Below are 17,230 nucleotides of genomic sequence, written 5' to 3'. Positions count from 1 at the left end.
TGGAGGCGAACTCATAAAATTTACAGATGACACCAACCTGGCTGGAGCATTCAATGAGAATAGAGCTGGAAGGGACCCTGGAGGTCATCCAGTCCAGCCCCCTGCTCAAGCAGGAGAACCCTGTACCTTTCCAGACAAGTGGCTGTTCAGTCTCTTCTGAAAAACCTCCAACTTCTGGTGGCAAGCTGTTCCACTGGTTAATTGTCCTCATTCTTAGGAAGTTTCTCGACTTACAACAGTTTGCTTAGGGACCGTTCAAAGTTACGGCCCTGAAAAAAAGTGACTTTCCGATCGTTTTTCACAGCTATGACCTTTTGCAGCATCCCCGCGATCATGTGATCAAAATTCAGATGCTGGTTCATACTTATGACCGTCGCTGTATTCCAAGCTCACAGGATCCCCTTTTGTGACCTTCCAAGAAGCAAAGTCTGTGAGGCAAGCCAGATTCACTTAACAACTGGGTTCCTAACTTATCCACTGCCGTGATTCACTTAACAACTGTGGCCAGAAAGGTCGTAAAATGGGGCAAAACTCACGAAATGTGTCACTTAACCACAGAGGTTTGGGGCGTAAGTCGAGGACGGCCCGTACTGATTTAAACAATGGGACTGATCTGTTCTCTTCGTCACAATAAGATAAATGTAACAAGAATGTTTTTTACTTAGTTGAAAATAAGAATGTTGTTTGCCCAATAGGAGATATTTATGTATATTACTGAATTATTGGTTAGCTAAGATAACACATATAACAGTTTTGGCTTATTAGAGGGGATACGTTATTATTAATTAGATGGTTTTAACATGTGGGGGAAACACATAACTTTTGGAAAACAGAACAAGACGATAATCAAATAGATAAGATGAGTATTTACAATATGAGACTTTGTTATGAAAAGGGAAAAAAAGCAAGAGGTTGAGATAAGGCAAAATGTGGTCACCTAAATATAAAACAGGACGCGGTGGCTCAGTGGGTTAGGACGCTGAGCTTGTCGATCAGAAGGTCGGCAGTTTGGCGGGTCGAATCCCGAGTGCCGCGTAGCAGAGTGAGCGCCTGTTACTCGTCCCAGCTTCTGCCAACCTAGCAGTTCGAAAGCACGTAAAAATGCAAGTAGAAAAATAGGGACCACTCCGGTGGGAAGGTAACAGCGTTCCATGTGCCTTTGGCGTCTAGTCATGCTGGCCACATGACCACGGAGACGTCCTCGGACAAGCGCTGGCTCTTCGGCTTTGAAACGGAGATGAGCACCGACCCCTAGAGTCGGAAACGACTAGCACGCATGTGCGGGGGAACCTTTACCTTTACCTTTAAATATAAAACACCTGGAAATCACAAATCACAAATGTTAATTTGAATATTGATGGGAATATTTTTTTAAAATTCCATTTATATCCCGCCCTTCTCCGAAGACTCAGGGCGGCTTACAAGCTTAGCAGTAGCCAATTAAAGCTTGGGGGGGGGGAAGCAAAAACTCACAGAGTAAGTTTTGAGTTGCTGTTAGAGTTCATTCCAAAAGCTTGAGTAAATTGGAGCAATGGGATTTTGAGGGGTGGACATCAACTCCCAGAATGCCCTGTTCAAGACTAAGAATTCTGGGAGTTGAAGTCCAGGCCCCTGGGGATTGTGTGTGTGTGTGTGGGGGGGTTTACCTTGGATGGGGAAAACCGGTTTGGCAGGGTAGAATATTTAACCTGATTTCCGTGAAAAACTCATAGAAAACAGATTTGCCGAAAAGTATCTTCTCCCCATTAGATCCGCCAGAAATAAAGGTACTTTTCCCCCCCCCATAAATGGATCTGGTTAAGACAAAGACAGTTTGGGGGGGGGGAAAGCAGCAGCAGCAGGAATTTTTTTTTTTTTGCAGCCCTGTTAAACAATGTTTAGTCTTTAAGTGTAGAGGGAAAAACTCCAGAGATGGAATAAAGGATGCTTGACAAAAAAAAAATGGTTCGTATGGCGTACGTTTTAATGATTTAACTTTAAATGTTCTTAACTTTAACTTTCTAAATTGATATTTTGCGAGGTCATAAGTCGCCCAGATTCGCTGGATAGTGTGTGTGTGTGTGTGTGGGGGGTGTCATATAGATGTAATTCATCAATAACATAAATAAATAAACATATATTAAAAACTAGCTTAGGTACTTAATGTCCCTGAATGTTTTTCTATAGTGCAATAGGAGAGCAGGCATTCCAGATGCCAAACACTTTGCTTTGAGCCAGGCTAATGCAAGGATGTTTTGGGAGGGAAAGATTTACCAGTGGAAATAAATATGGAAGAGAAGGAAAAAGATGAAAATATAGGGGAAAAGGAGGAGAGGAGGGGAGGAGAGGAGGGAAAGAAGAAAAGAGGGGGAGGGGAGGAAGGAGAAGGTGAAAGAGCAGGAGGAAGAAGAAACAAGGAGGAGGAAGAGAAAGACAGGGAGGGAGAAGGGGAAAGAGGGGGAGGAGAGGGAGGGAGAAAGGAGGCGGAGAGGGAGAAGAAAGAAGAGGAAAGAGGAGGAAGAACAAGAAGGAGGAGAGGAGAGGGCAGGGGTGGGGGAAAGAGAAGAGAAGTGAAGAGAAGAGAAGAGAAGAGAACAGGAGAGGAGAGAAGAAAGAGAAAAGAGAAGAGAAGAGGAGAGGAGAGGAGGAGAGAGGAGAAGGGAGGAGAAGGGAGGGGAGGGCAGGGGAGAGGGGAGGAGAGGAGAGGAGAGGAGAGGAGAGGAGAGGAGAAGAGAAGAGAAGAGAAGAGAAGAGAAGAGAAGAGAAGAGAAGAGAAGAGAAGAGAAGAGAAGAGAAGAGAAGAGAAGAGAAGAGAAGAGAAAATATAGAATAAAATAGAATTAGAGAAGAGAATAGAATTAGAGAAGAGAAGAGAAGAGGAGAGAAGAGGAGAGGAGAGGAGAGGAGAGGAGAGGAGAGGAGAGGAGAGGAGAGGAGAGGAGAGAAGAGAAAAGAAATAAGGGACAGAATAGAATAGAATAGAATAGAATAGAAGAGAGAGAAGAGAAGAGAAGAGAAGAGAAGAGAAGAGAAGAGAAGAGAAGAGAAGAGAAGAGGAGAGAAGAGAAGAGGAGAGGAGAGGAGAGGAGAGGAGAGGAGAGGAGAGGTGAGAGGAGAAGGGAGGAGAAGGGAGGGGAGGGGAGGGCAGGGGGAGGGGAAGGGAGAGGAGAGGAGAGGGGAGGAGAGGAGAGGAGAGGAGAGGAGAGGAGAAGAGAAGAGAAGAGAAGAGAAGAGAAGAGAGAGAAGAGAAGAGAAGAGAAGAGAAGAGAAGAGAAGAGAAGAGAAAATATGGAATAGAATAGAATAGAAGAATGGAATAAAATAGAATTACAGAATAGAAGAGAATTAGAGAACAGGAGAGGAGAGAAGAAAGAGAAAAGAGAAGAGAAGAGAAGAGGAGAGGAGAGGAGAGAGGAGAAGGGAGGAGAAGGGGAGGGGAGGGGAGGGAGGGAGAGGGGAGGGGAGGAGAGGGGAGGAGAAGAGAAGAGAAAATATGGAATAGAATAGATAGAATAGAATAGAATAGAATAGAATAGATAGAATAGAATAGAATAGAACAGAACAGAACAGACAGAACAGAACAGAACAGAACAGAATAGAATAGAATAGAATAGAATAGAACAGAACAGAATAGAATAGAATAATGGAATAAAATAGAATTAGAGAAGAGAATTACAGAAGAGAAGAGAAGAGAAGAGAAGAGAAGAGAAGAGAAGAGAAGAATTAAGAAGTGATTTTCTCCTTTGTAGAACCGGCATGCAACTGACTTCCAATTCATCTCGGTCATCTTGCCCTTTGGAGAGCGGAGACTCTTCCTTCTCTTCGCCCGGCTGGGTACCATGAAATTCACTTGTCTTGCTGTCCACAGAGGTGCCAAGGGCTACCCGTGACCACCGGTCACGGGTCCCGATGGAGAGCGATTGCCGGGGCGTCTCTGGGGCTCCTGCCCTCCATCCAGGGGCCCGATTGGGCATTGGAGAGGACCTTCAAGTGGCAGCAATTCCAGGCTTTTCCTTCCGGTACCGACACCAAAGAAGAGAGGGCAAATCCTGCCTGATGCTTTTGGGGAGGGAGGCCTGGTCTGGAAGACGGCGAGGGAAGCCTCTGAGGACCCCCAATCAGGGGCCTTGCTCTTCTCCTGGACATCACTCTCCATCCTGAGGTTCTGGCTGTTGGCTTCGTTGTATCTCACCCAGTGCTGGATCTCTTCAGACAGGGCTGGAGATTCGACCTGCAGTTCAAACAGAAGCCAAAAAAAAAAGTGTGTGTGTGGGGGGGGAACCCATCAGCAAATGTAATGTATTATTTATTTATATCTGGCCTTAGGCTGTCTCTGTTAAACCCCTTAGACAGGGCTGTAAAGCACTATGAAGCGGTATATAAGTCTAAGTGCTATTTCTACTGCCCTCCCTCCCTCCCTTCCTTCCTCCCTCCCTCCCTCCCTTCCTTCCCACCCAGTGGTTAGAATGCAGCATTGCAGGCTAACTCACTGCCCACTGCCAGCAGTTCGATCCTGTCACTGCGTTTTTTTTAAGTGTTTTCTCACTCTGTTTTTCTGCCAGCTGCATAGTAATCTTATCAATGTAACCAAGGTGATTGTCACATGTCCAGCCATGTTATGGTTTCAATCTATTTTGTGCTATTGACTGCGCATGTCTACAAAAGTTTTCTCACTTTATATTTTTTCCCCTCTTCTCTTTGTATTCTGTCCGATGAGAGGATGTAGTCAGTTAGGAGTTTTCCTTGCTTTCAAATTAAAAGTTTTATATACAGTAGAATATGCCTCGGATTTGTTTATTTTTACCTGATGTTTACCATGCATCAAATGAACCACGGTTCATCGCCCTCTGATAGGGAAGTATTAATTTATTTTCCCTGACAGATCCTGACCAGCTCAAGGTTGACTCAGCCTTCCATCTTTCCGAGGTCAGTAAAATGAAGACTCAAGATTGTTGGGGGCAACAGGCTGACTGCTTAAAGAGGGCTATAAAGTACTATGAAGCGGTATATGTGCTATTTCTACTGCCTTTCCTTCCTTCCTTCCTTCCTTCCTTCCTTCCTTCCTTCCTTCCTTCCTTCCTTCCTTCCTTCCTTCCTTCCTTCCTCCCTCCCCCTCCCTCCCTCCCTCCCTCCCTCCTTCCTTCCTTCCTTCCTTCCTTCCTTCCTTCCTTCCTTCCTTCCTTCCTTCCTTCCTTCCTTCCTTCCCACCCAGTGGTTAGAATGCAGTATTGTAATGTTTTCTTTATTTATATTCGGCCCTAGGCTGTCTCTGTAAACCGCTTAGAGAGGGCTGTAAAGCACGATGAAGCGGTATATAAGTCTAAGTGCTATTTCTACTGCAACAGGCTGACTGCTCCGAGAGGGCCATAAAGCACCGTGAAGCAGTATATACAGTAAGTCTTAAGTGTTATTGCTATTGCTAGTGGGCGATAAACTTCCTAACCACCATCCTGACTCACCACAAAGTCCTTTGAAGAGCGAAACGTCTGAATCACACCTGAGTCAGGAAAAAGGTGCTGTGTCTCTTTTGTCAACCCCAGAGCCAGCTGGCTTGAAAGGCTTGTGAGAAGCCAACAAAGCTTATGATCAGAAAGGCTTGGTGGATTCAAGAACGCCACACCCGGTTTGGAAAGCAATGAGGAAATCCAAATCCATCTGAATATTTCACTAACCCAGGTGGGAAAGTAACAGACATTCCGATGGAGTTGTCCTGTCCCATCCATGATTCCCATCTCCGATCTCATGTTTTTTGTTTTTTTTTAAATCCCATTTATATCCCGCCCTTCTCTGAAGACTCAGGGCGGCTTACAATCTAAGAAGCACAAATCAATGTGCTTAGCAATAGCCTTCATTCTATGTATATGCCTGCTTATTAGGGCTTTCCCCCCCCCCCAGCGGCATTTTTACAAAGTCAGCTGATTGCCCCCAACAATCTGGGTCCTCATTTTACCTACCTCGGAAGGATGGAAGGCTGAGTCAACCTTGAGCCTGGTGGGACTCAAACCTGCAATAATTGCAGGCAGCTGGTGTTACTTAAGGAGGCATTAGCCCACTACTCCACCAAGGCTCCTTAGCGGGCTGGAGGCTAAAATATACATTGAACGGTTGCAGGAACTGGGTATGTCTAGTCTAGGGCTACCTCAGAAGGAGGCATTAGACCACTGCTCCACCAAGGTGTTATCCGAAGCTTTCACTAAAGGAGATTTTTAAGAAGATGCTAGACAGACTGCATTAACAGAGGGATAGAATCAAGATCAAGTGAAGTACTAATACCACTTTACAATGCTTTGGTAAGGCCACACCTGGAATACTGCATCCACTTTTGGTCACCACGATGTAAAAAAGATGTCAAGACTCTAGAAAGAGTACAGAGAAGAGCAAAAAAGATGATTGGGGGACTGGAAGCTAAAACATATAGGGAACGGTTGCTGGAATTGGGTATGTGTAGTTTAACGAAGAGAAGGACGAGGGGTGACATGATAGCAGTCTTCCAGAATCTCAGGGGCTGCCCCAAAGAAGAGGGAGTCAAGCTATTCTCCAAAGCACCCGAAGGCAGGACAAGAAGCCACAGATGGAAACTAGTCAAGGAGAGAAGCAACCTGGAACTAAGGAGAAACTTCCTGACAGTTAGAAAAAATAACCAGTGGAACAACCTGCCTCCAGAGGTGGTGAATGCTCCAACACTGGAGGTTTTTAAGAAGAGACTGGACAGCCATTGGCCTGAAATGGTATAAGGTTTCCTGCCTGAGCAGGGGGTTGGACTAGATGACCTCCAAGGCCCCTTCCAACATTATTATTATTATTATTATTATTATTATTATTATTATTATTATTATTATTATTATTATTATTATTATTATTATTATTATTATTATTATTATTGTCACTTGCCTGAAATGGCATAGGTTCTCCTGTTCGAGCAGGGGGCTGGACTAGAAGACCTCCGAGGTCCCTTCTAGCTCCTATTCCGTTCTATTCTATCTTGGGTGAGAAGACTTTTAAGTCTCAAGACGGAAGACAAAAGAAAAAGGCAGAACTGAGAAAGAGGAAGTGACCATGTTTTTTTTTGTTGTTTTGTTGTTGTTGTTTGTTTAGAAAGTAGGAGCTATTCCTAGGTGGAATGGTTGGTGCTGTTTGAGTTTGCTTGCTTTCTTGCAGATGTTTCATTACCCAACTAGGTAACATCATCAGTGCTAGAAGGGAATGGAGTTTGAAGAGAGGAGGGGGAGGGGGAGGAGATCTGTGGGGTCCTTGGCGCTCTCTGAGCTTGGTTGTTTTCTTGCAGATGTTTCATTACCCAACTAGGTAACATCATCAGTGCTAGAAGGGGGTGTGTGGTTAGGGAGAGGAGGAGGAGGAGGAGGAGGAGGAGGAGGAAGAGGAAGAGGAAGAGGAAGAGGAAGAGGAGGAGGAGGAGGAGGAGGAGAAGGACTATGGGTCCTTGGTGTTCTCTGAGCTTGGTTGTTTTCTTGCAGATGTTTCATTACCCAACTAGGTAACATCATCAGTGCTAGAAGGGGGGGTGGTTAGGGGGAGGAGGAGGAGGAAGTCCTTGGTGGTCTATGAGCTTGGTGGTTTACTTTTACTACCAAACCAGGTAACATCTTCAGTGCTACAAGCGAGTGGTGGTTAAGGAGAGGAGGAGGAGGACTGTGGGATCCGTGGTGCTCTCTGAGCTGGGTTGTTTCCTTGCAGACGTTTCATTACCAAACTAGGTAACATCATCAGTGCTAGAAGGGAGTGGGGTTTGCTCTCTGGGTGAATTACCAACTCAGTAAAAAAACAGCCTCACCAAGGAAGCAATGAAAACATGTCCACCCACATTGACAAGAAAAGTCACTGTTTATAAACAGAGAGCATGCCCCCCTCTCTTCTAGCACTGATGATGCTACCTAGTTTGGTACTGAAACGTCTGCAAGGAAACAACCAAGTTCAAAAAACACCAAGGACTCCAAAGTCGTCGTCGTCGCCCTCCTCCTCCTCCTCCTCCTCCTCCTCCTCCTCCTCCTCCTCTCCACAAACCCCACTCCCTTCTAGCACTGATGATGTTACCTAGTTTGGTAATGAAATGTCTGCAAGAAAATCACGAAACTTAGAGAGCACCAAGTACCCCATAGTCCTCCTCCTCCTCCTCCTCCTCCTCCTCCTCCTCCTCCCCTCCATAAAATCCACTTCCTCCTAGCACTGATGATGTTACCTAGTTGGGTGATAAAACGTCTGCAAGAAAACAACCAAGCTCAGAGAACATCAAGGACTCCATAGTCATTGTCCTTCTCCTCCTCCTCCTCCTCCTCCTCCTCCTCCTCCTCCTCTCCCTAACCATACACCCCCTTCTAGCACTGATGATGTTACCTAGTTGGGTAATAAAATGTTTGCAGGAAAACAACCAAGCTCAGAGAGCACTGAGGGTCCCACAGTCCTCCTCCTCCTCCTCCTCCTCCTCCTCCTCCTCCTCCTCCTCCTCCTCCTCCTCCTCCTCCTCTCTTCTTCTTCTTCTTCTTCTTCTTCTTCTTCTTCTTCTTCTTCTTCTTCTTCTTCTTCTTCTTCTTTTCTTCTTCTTCTTCTTCTTCTTCTTCTTCTTCTTCTTCTTCTTCTTCTTCTTCCTCCTCCTCTTTTTCTTCTTTTTCTTCTTTTTCTTTTTCTTCTTCTTCTTCTTCTTCTTCTTCTTCTTCTTCTTCTTCTTCTTCTTCTTCTTCTTCTTCTTCTTCTTCTCTTCTTTTTCTTCTTTTTCTTCTTCTTCTTCTTCTTCTTCTTCTTCTTCTTCTTCTTCTTCTTCTTCTTCTTCTTCTTCTTCTTCTTCTTCTTCTTCTTCTTCCTCCTCCTCCTCCTCCTCCTCTCCCTAACCATACACCCCCTTCTAGCACTGATGATGTTACCTAGTTGGGTAATAAAATGTTTGCAGGAAAACAACCAAGCTCAGAGAGCACTGAGGGTCCCACAGTCCTCCTCCTCCTCCTCCCCCTTCTTCTTCTTCTTCTTCTTCTTCTTCTTCTTCTTCTTCTTCTTCTTCTTCTTCTTCTTCTTCTTCTTCTTCTTCTTCTTCTTCTTCTCTTCTTCTTCTTCTTCTTCTTCTTCTTCTTCTTCTTCTTCTTCTTCTTCTTCTTCTTCTTCCTCCTCCTCCTCCTCCTCTCCCTAACCACACACACCCTCCTAGCACTGATGATGTTACCTAGTTGGGTAATGAAACGTCTGCAAGAAAAGAACCATGCTCAGAGAGCAACAAGGACTCCATAGTCATTGTCCTCCTCCTCCTCCTCCTCCTCCTTCTCCTCCTCCTCCTCCTCCTCCTCCTCCTCCTCTCCCTAACCACACACACTCTTCTAGCACTGATGATGTTATTTCGCTGAGTAATGAAACCTCTGCAAGGAAACAACCAAGCTCAGAGAGCACCATGGATCCCACAGATCCATCCTGAGCTACAAATATTCTACTGGAACTTTTTAACTGGGTTTGCTTGGGACTCCATCAGGGTGGTGTGTGTGGAGAACCCCAGAGAACCTAAAAGACATCTCTCTGGGGTTTTGGCTCTGTTGAGGTGGTCCCTGGCAACCCAACCAATATTTTCCTTGTATGGTGAAGGTTTTAACCCTGGGGTAAAGCAGATCCCTTGAGATCCCTTGTGACATATCCACTGGGCTGCAAGAGATAGGATCGGGTACTATAGGTTGTGGGAACTCAACCGTGTCACCTGGCAGGGATACTCTACAAAGGGAACGATCCCTCACGCTCTTAGAACATTGGTTCCCAGCCTTAGCATCTGTAAGAAACATGGACTTCAATTCCCAGAATTCCCTAGAATTCCTCTTAGAGGTGCTGAGGGTAGGAAATACTGTCCTAGAGCAGGGGTCTTCAAACCTGACCCTTTTATGACCTGTGGAAAGAAAGAAAGAAAGAAAGAAAGAAAGAAAGAAAGAAAGAAAGAAAGAAAGAAAGAAAGAAAGAAAGAAAGAAAGAAAGAAAGAAAGAAAGAAAGAAAGAAAGAAAGACTGATGTGAAGATCATAGATAAGTGGAGGGAGAGATTTAAGAATAACAGACTGATAAGTGAAATATATTAATTTACAGTAGAAGGAAGGAAGGAAGGAAGGAAGGAAGGAAGGAAGGAAGGAAGGAAGGAAGGAAGGAAGGAAGGAAGGAAGGAATTTAAGATAGGAAGATCGACAGATTGATGTGAGGATGATAGACAAGTGGAGAGAGAGAGAGAGAGAGGAATAGCATAGCATAGCATAGCATAGCATAGCATAGCATAGAATAGAATAGAATAGAATAGAATAGAATAAACAATATGAAAGAAATAGAATAGAATAGAATAGAATAGAATAGAATAGAATAGAATAGAATAGAATAGAATAGAATAGAATAGAATAGAATAGAATAGAATAGAATAGAATAGAAGCTAGAAGGGACCTTGGAGGTCTTCTAGTCCAGCCCCCTGCTCAAGCAGGAGAACCTATACCATCTCAGACAAGTGACTGAGATTGTGCCTTTTTCTGATCTCAGACGACATTTTCTCCTTTATTTCGATTTATAATGCCTTAGTAAGACCATCCTTGGAATATAGCATCCAGTTTTGGTCGTCACGATATAAAAAAGATGTTGAGAGTTTGAACAAAGTTCAGAGAAGAGCAACTAGGATGATTAAAGGCCTGGAGGCTAAAACATATGAGGAACGGTTGCTGGAATTGGGTATGTGTAGTTTAACGAAGAGAAGGACGAGGGGGGACATGATAGCAGCCTTCCAGTATCTCAGGGGCTGTCCCAAAGAAGAGGGAGTCAAGCTATTCTCCAAAGCACCTGAAGGCAGGACAAGAAGCAACGGATGGAAACTAACCAAGGAGTGAAGCAACCTGGAACTAAGGAGAAATTTCCTATCAGTGAAGACAATTAACCAGTGGAACAACCTGCCTCCAGAAGCTGTGGATGATCCAACACTGAAAGTTTTTAACTAATCAAGGAGAGAAGTAACCTGGAATTAAGGAGGGATTTCCTGACAGTTAGAACACTTAGAAGGAGCTGTGGTTCTCAACCTGCAACCACAACCCAGCCCAAAATTTATCTTGCCAAGTGAGACCGTTGCAAAGTGAGTTTTGCCCCATTTTACGACCTTTCTTTACCACAGTCGTTAGGCGAATCACCACAGTTGTTCAGTGAGTCACACGGTTGTTAAGTGGATCGGGCTTCCCCATTGACTTTGCTGATCAGAAAGTCGCAAGAGGGGATCACGTGACCCACCCCCGGGGAGATGGCCACTGTCATAAACACGAGTCAGCTGCCAAGCGTCTGAGTTTTGATCACGTGACCCTGAGGACGCCGCAACGGTCCTAAGCGTGAAAAAAAAAAAAACCGGTCCTTAAGCCCCTTTTTTTCCTCAGTGCAATTGTAACTCGGAATGGTCACTCAATGAACCCTTGTAAGTCGAGGGCTACCTGCGTATGGGAAAGAAGTAAAAATAAGCTTAGGATTCAGAAATCCTGATTTTTAAACTCTTGGGCATGGGGATCCATCTGTGGAGGTTTTTCAGAAGACGTTCGACCACCGTTTGCGGTATAGGATCTCTTGCTCGAGCAACGGGGTCCGTCTAGAGGGCCTCAGGGGTCTCTTTCCAACTCTGCGACTCTTTCGATTTCTCTACGGACTCTCAGCCTTCGTATCTGTAGATTCCCCCCAGCCACCCTCCCGGCCCTTTCGGACCCTCACCTTCCTCCGGCACACCTGCTCCATAGCCATGCCCGGACTGGTGCCCGTCACATGTTGCCGCACCAGCAAGACGGCACAAACGAAACCGTCCCGGGCGCTGACGAAACGCTGCTCCAGGAAAAAGGCCCGGTGGTCCCAGCCTCGGATACGGGTCCGGATGGTGAAATGCTCCAGCAGGTGCATCGAACGCCGGAAGCGGCAGCAAGAGGCGGCTAGCATCGTGTGGCCCCCCAGGGCCCGGATGGCCTGGAAGAGCCCGCAACGGACCAGGTGGGCGCAGCGCGCCATGTCAGCCTCCCGGTTGTAACGGGCGTTGTTCATGTGCAGCAGCAAGTCCAGATCGGAAGGCAGCACCCAGCTGTGGAACTGCTGCTCTTGCAGAGGATCTGGGATGGAGGGTAGCAGCCACCTGGCGTACAGGTAAGTCAGGGGCATCCTCAGCAGGTACCAGCCATCCAGGTAGGCGAAAAAGGCCGCTGCTGCCGCCGTCCCGCAGATCAGCAGCAGAGGCGGCATACTCAGGTGCTCACCTGGGCCCAGCGGAGAGGATGCTCAGATGCACCAGGGTGTTCCGGTCTGCTGCAGCAGCTGTGGAATGAACCACTCGGTGCCGGCTGGGGGGAGCTCCTCCATCTCTTGGCTCCTCCCTTCCTTGCTCTGGACTTTGGTTTCTTCCTGCTTTCAGACTCTCCAATCTTGCCAGTCATCTTTAGTCTGCCAGGGCTGGGCCTCGGGTAGCCCACAGCGCCCTCTGGTGGCTCCCCCAGTCCCTGCAGCTCAGGGAGGGAGGGAGGGAAGGGAGGAAGGAAGGAAATGTATGAGGAGAGAGGGTGGGTGGGAAGGAAGGAAGGAAGGAAGGAAGGAAGGAAGGAAGGAAGGAAGGAAGGAAATGTACGAGGAGAGAGGGTGGGTGGGAAGGAAGGAAGGAAGGAAGGAAGGAAGGAAGGAAGGAAGGAAATGTACGAGGAGAGGGTGGGTGGGAAGAAGAAAGGAAGGAAGGAAGGAAGGAAAGAAATTCTCATTTATTTTAGGGATGGTGGGTCTATCTTCATTCATTGCTGCTGTCCCCTCAAACCGGAAGATTTGAAGTTTTAATGCGGTTTTTTTTAAAAAAATAAATAAAAATAAACTCAAACTGTATCGTGGTGTTTAGCGCCCCCTGCTGTCAAATGCAAGCTCATGCTTTTCAAATGAATTTCTCTTTTAAGACTAAGAGAGAGAGAGAGATGAGAGAGAAATTTTTATATATTATTTTAATTCCATTTATATCCCGCCCTTCTCCGAAGACTCAGGGCGGCTTACAAGCTTAGCAGTAGCCTTCATTCTATGTATATTTTATTTATTTTATTTTAATTCCATTTATATCCCGCCCTTCTCCGAAGACTCAGGGCGGCTTACAAGCTTAGCAGTAGCCTTCATTCTATGTATATGCCTGCTTATTAGGGCTTTCACACACACACCCAAGCGGCATAAGAGGGAGCTAGGAACATAGCTTCTCTCTCTCTCTGAATTCTCTGCTCTCGCTGTTTTTCACTGTTAGTTACTCTGATACTGCTATTGTTGGTTTACTACTGTGGTAAACCTGAACAACTGTGTTTTTGACCTCTGGACCGGTAAGAAGACTTTGTATTTGGATTACTACTTGGACTGTTACTATTGTGTATGACCTGAACTGTTTACTTTTGACTGTGCTTTTGTTTTTCAACCACAGAGTAAAATATTTTTCTGTTTATCACAACTCTTGTGGCTACTGTGTGACTATTACTGCTCTCAGTACCCTTCATTGTCTGTGCAACTTCTTGTAGTTCAAGGAGACCTCTGCACACTTACCGACATTTGGTGATGGGCCCAGGTTCGTACTGAGAGTTAGTACACACAGTATTAGAGCTGAGTTTCTGCTACCTATCCAAATGGAAACAATGGCACAGGAACAGTTGTCAGGCATCTCCTGGATAACCCGACTAGATGGGACCAACTACGTTACATGGTCGACAAAGTGTTGCTTGCTGCTGCGCAAGGAAGGACTATGGGCTGTAGTTGATGACCCTCCAGATGTGGCTGCTTGGGATCCAGAAGATGTGCACAGAAGATAGCCAAGTTTAACCATGACAATGAAAAGGCTCTATGCATAATTGGTCTAACACTGAATGACCAGCAGCTTGTCCATATTCATGGTGAGGTGTCTGCTGCTAGGTGTTGGGCCACTTTGTGACATATCTACGTTCGTGATAGTGTGGGCGCACACATACACCTCACACGTAAACTGTTTAGAGCTCATCTTCAAGAGAATGGGGATATGTTAGCCCATTTGAACTTCATGAAGACAACTCTGCAACAGCTACACGAGAAGGAACTGATTTTTTCAGAGCTGCATCAGGTTTATATCATCCTGTCCACCTTAGATGACAGTTATGATGCATACGTATCTTCTTTGGAAGTCCTGTCCAAAGATGAGATGACACTGCCAGGGATAACCGGAAGATTGCTGGAGGAGTCTCGAAGGAGGCAAGACAGAGACCAGCAGAGAGAGCCATCTCCACAAGAGGAGCAGCAATCTACTACTGCTTATACCGTCAAGAAATGTAATTCTTGTGGGGCTAAAGGACATATAGCTAGGTTCTGTAGGAAGGGTAGAAAACAGAATGCAGATAGCAGTAGAAAGACAAAGAAGGACCTTGGTTTGGCTGTTTCTGGTGAACCAACAACCATAAACAATGAACTGTGGGTGGTTGATAGTGAGGCTTCTCAATGTATCACCAAAGACAAAAAGGGTTTTGTCCATATGAAATGCAACAATCAACATGTTTCACTGGCCAATGGTTGGAGGATGAAGGCCTCTGGTGAAGGTAATGCATACTGTCCGTATATAAATGAACGTTTACCAATGTTGTATGTGCCGAAACTACGATTTAACCTTTTATCTGTAAAGGCATTGGTTAAGGCTGGGTTTGTGGTAACGTTCAAGGGGGAGAAATGTATTATAGAGAGAAATGGAACCTGTGTTACTGCCAACCTAAAAAATGGTTTGTTTGTTCTCACTAGTAACCCAGTTAGTACTACTAATGCTAACAAGAAGCCGCATGATGAGTGCATACATTTGCTTCATCGGCGGTTAGGGCACGTGAACTTTACCGCACTACGTAGGACTGTTGAATTAGTGCAAGGAGTAAGACTGAAGCCATGTAAGACAGGGGTGTCAAACTCAATTTCATTGAGGGCCGCATCAGCATTGCGGTTGCCCTCAGGGGGCCGGGTGGGTGTGGCCAGGGTGGGTGTGGCCTACTGGGTGGGCGTGGCTAGAGTGCGTATGGCCTACTGGGTGGGCGTGGCCAGCTCTACATCCTTCGCATCAAGGGTGCCTATGGGGGCCTGGGCAGGAGTGGGACAGATCTCAGGGTCTCTGGCAGAAGGAGGGTCTCTGGGCCAGGGCCAAGGCAGTGGGGGCCGTTCCCTCACTGTTTCCAGGATGGCTTCGTGGGCCACATGAAACCACTTCGCGGGCCGCATCCGGCCCCCGGGCCTTGTGTTTAACATGTTTGATGTAAGAGGTACCTGATTTGCAATGCATGTAATCAGGAAAAGAGCAAAGCAACCCCTGCAAACAGGGTAAGCGGTTTCAAGACCACTGTCCCTTTGGGATGTGTGTCAAGAAGGTTGCTGGTTAGTTTACCTGGAAGAACTTTGGACCACCTGCCACCCCTTCCTCAACTAATTCTTCAGCCTGCCTGGTGTGGAAAGTCAACCTCCCTCCCCCCAGGGAAGGTAATATTAAAAGGGCTGTTGTTGTTAGTTGCGAAGTCATGTCCGACCCATCGCGACACCATGGACAACCTTCCTCCAGGCCTTCCTGTCCTCTACCATCTTCTGGAGTCCCTTTAGGCTCACGCCTCCTGCTTCAGTGACTCCATCCAGCCACCTCATTCTCTGTCGTCCCCTTCTTCTCTTGCCCTCAACCTTTCCCAGAATTAGGCTCTTCTCCAGTAAGTCCTTCCTTCTCATTAGGTGGCCAAAGTATTTGAGTTTCAACTTCAGGATCTGGCCTTCTAAAGAGCAGTCAGGGTTGATCTCCTCTAGGACTGACCGGTTTGATCGCCTTGCAGTCCAAGGGACTCGCAGGTGTCGTCTCCAGCACCGTAGTTCAAAGGCTTCAGTTCTTTCAAAGGGCAGAAAAATATATTTCCTCAAATAATCTTAAAGAGGCAGGAGAACATGCTCAGTTTTTTTCTTATAGCCCCAGGTCTCCCTCCCCCAAGCAGAAACCAGCTGTGCAGAATTGCAGACGATAATCTTGTCAGAAAGACTGGAGTCAGGAAACTGGGATTAGGAAGAAAGATCTCTAGAACCAACACCAAAAATCCAACACACATCAGCCATAGCCCCAGGGAAGCAGGACATGACCTTGGGGACATAATAGGATTAACCCACCACCATTAGAATACCAGAAAGGCAGACTCAGACTCAGGTCAAAGTTCATGACACAGGAACAACTCCAAACAAAAGGCTCCAGAGGGTATAGAAACCCACTCCCTATATGTGGTCACTCTCTTTTCTTCCAGAGCCATCTTTCTGTCTGGCTCTCCTCTTCAATAAACTGCAACCTTCTTTCTAAAGCAGTCGTCATGTTGTTTATTCCCGGCTTGGACTGAACCATGAAGAAAACTTTTCCTTCGACACTGGTTAACTATCTCAGCTGGTATATATGTAGACAGTCCTCAATGTACAACACATTGTCCAGAGTTACAACAGAATTGAAAAAAAGTGACGACCATTTTTCACACTTACGACTGTTGCAGCATCCCCAGGATCACGTGATCAAAATTCAGATGCTCAGCAACAGACTCATATTTATGACGGTCGCGGCATACCAAGGGTCACGTGATCCCCTTTGGCAACCTTCTGACCAAGCCAAGTCAGTGGAAGAAACCAGATCCACTTAAGAACTGGGTTACTAAGTGAACAATTGCAGTGATTGACTTAACAACTGGAGCACAGAAGGTCATAAAATGGGGCAAAACTCACTTATCAAATGTTTCACTCAATTGCTCAATTGCGATTGTTAATTTATTTACTTTCTGGATGATTTTATTGTTTTAATCCCAAAGATGCTTTTTCCATGAGGCAGTTGGATTTTCTTTGTTTTTTTAATGCCTTTTTAAAAAATTATTTTTTTAATTTTTTTTAATTTTAATTCCATTTATATCCCGCCCTTCTCCGAAGACTCAGGGCGGCTTACAAGCTTAGCAGTAGCCTTCATTCTATGTATATGCCTGCTTATTAGGGCTTTCACACACACCCCAAGCGGCATTATTACAAAGTCAGCTTAATTGCCCCCAACAATCTGGGTCCTCATTTTACCTACCTGGGAAGGATGGAAGGCTGAGTCAACCTGGAGCCTGGTGGGACTCGAACCTGCACTAATTGCAGGCAGCTGGTGTTACTTAAGGAGGCATTAGCCCACTGCTCCACCAAGGCTCTTTTTGTTTTGTTTTACTGGTTTTATCATTTTAGAATTGTAAGCTCCCCAGAGAAATTGAAGAAACAAACAAACAAAAAGA

The 17,230-nt window shown here is 45.8% G+C and overlaps 1 protein-coding gene across 1 annotated transcript; it reads right to left on the bottom strand.

Annotated features, from left to right (window-relative positions):
* Positions 1-3,859: 3,859 nt before the first annotated feature.
* On the bottom strand, positions 3,860-12,191 carry LOC308665548 (protein THEM6-like; the record flags this gene model as incomplete). Its single annotated transcript, XM_081323608.1, has 2 exons — positions 3,860-4,210; positions 11,676-12,191. The coding sequence occupies 2 exons, from the start codon at positions 12,189-12,191 to the stop codon at positions 3,860-3,862; spliced, it is 867 nt and encodes a 288-aa protein (XP_081179734.1).
* Between the last annotated feature and the right edge of the window lie 5,039 nt (positions 12,192-17,230).

This window comes from Vipera berus (genome assembly GCF_964194415.1).
Source record: "Vipera berus genome assembly, chromosome: 3".
Classification (NCBI taxonomy): domain Eukaryota; kingdom Metazoa; phylum Chordata; class Lepidosauria; order Squamata; family Viperidae; genus Vipera; species Vipera berus.
Note: the sequence above shows the minus strand (reverse complement) of the source record. Positions and strands in the feature narration are given on the sequence as shown.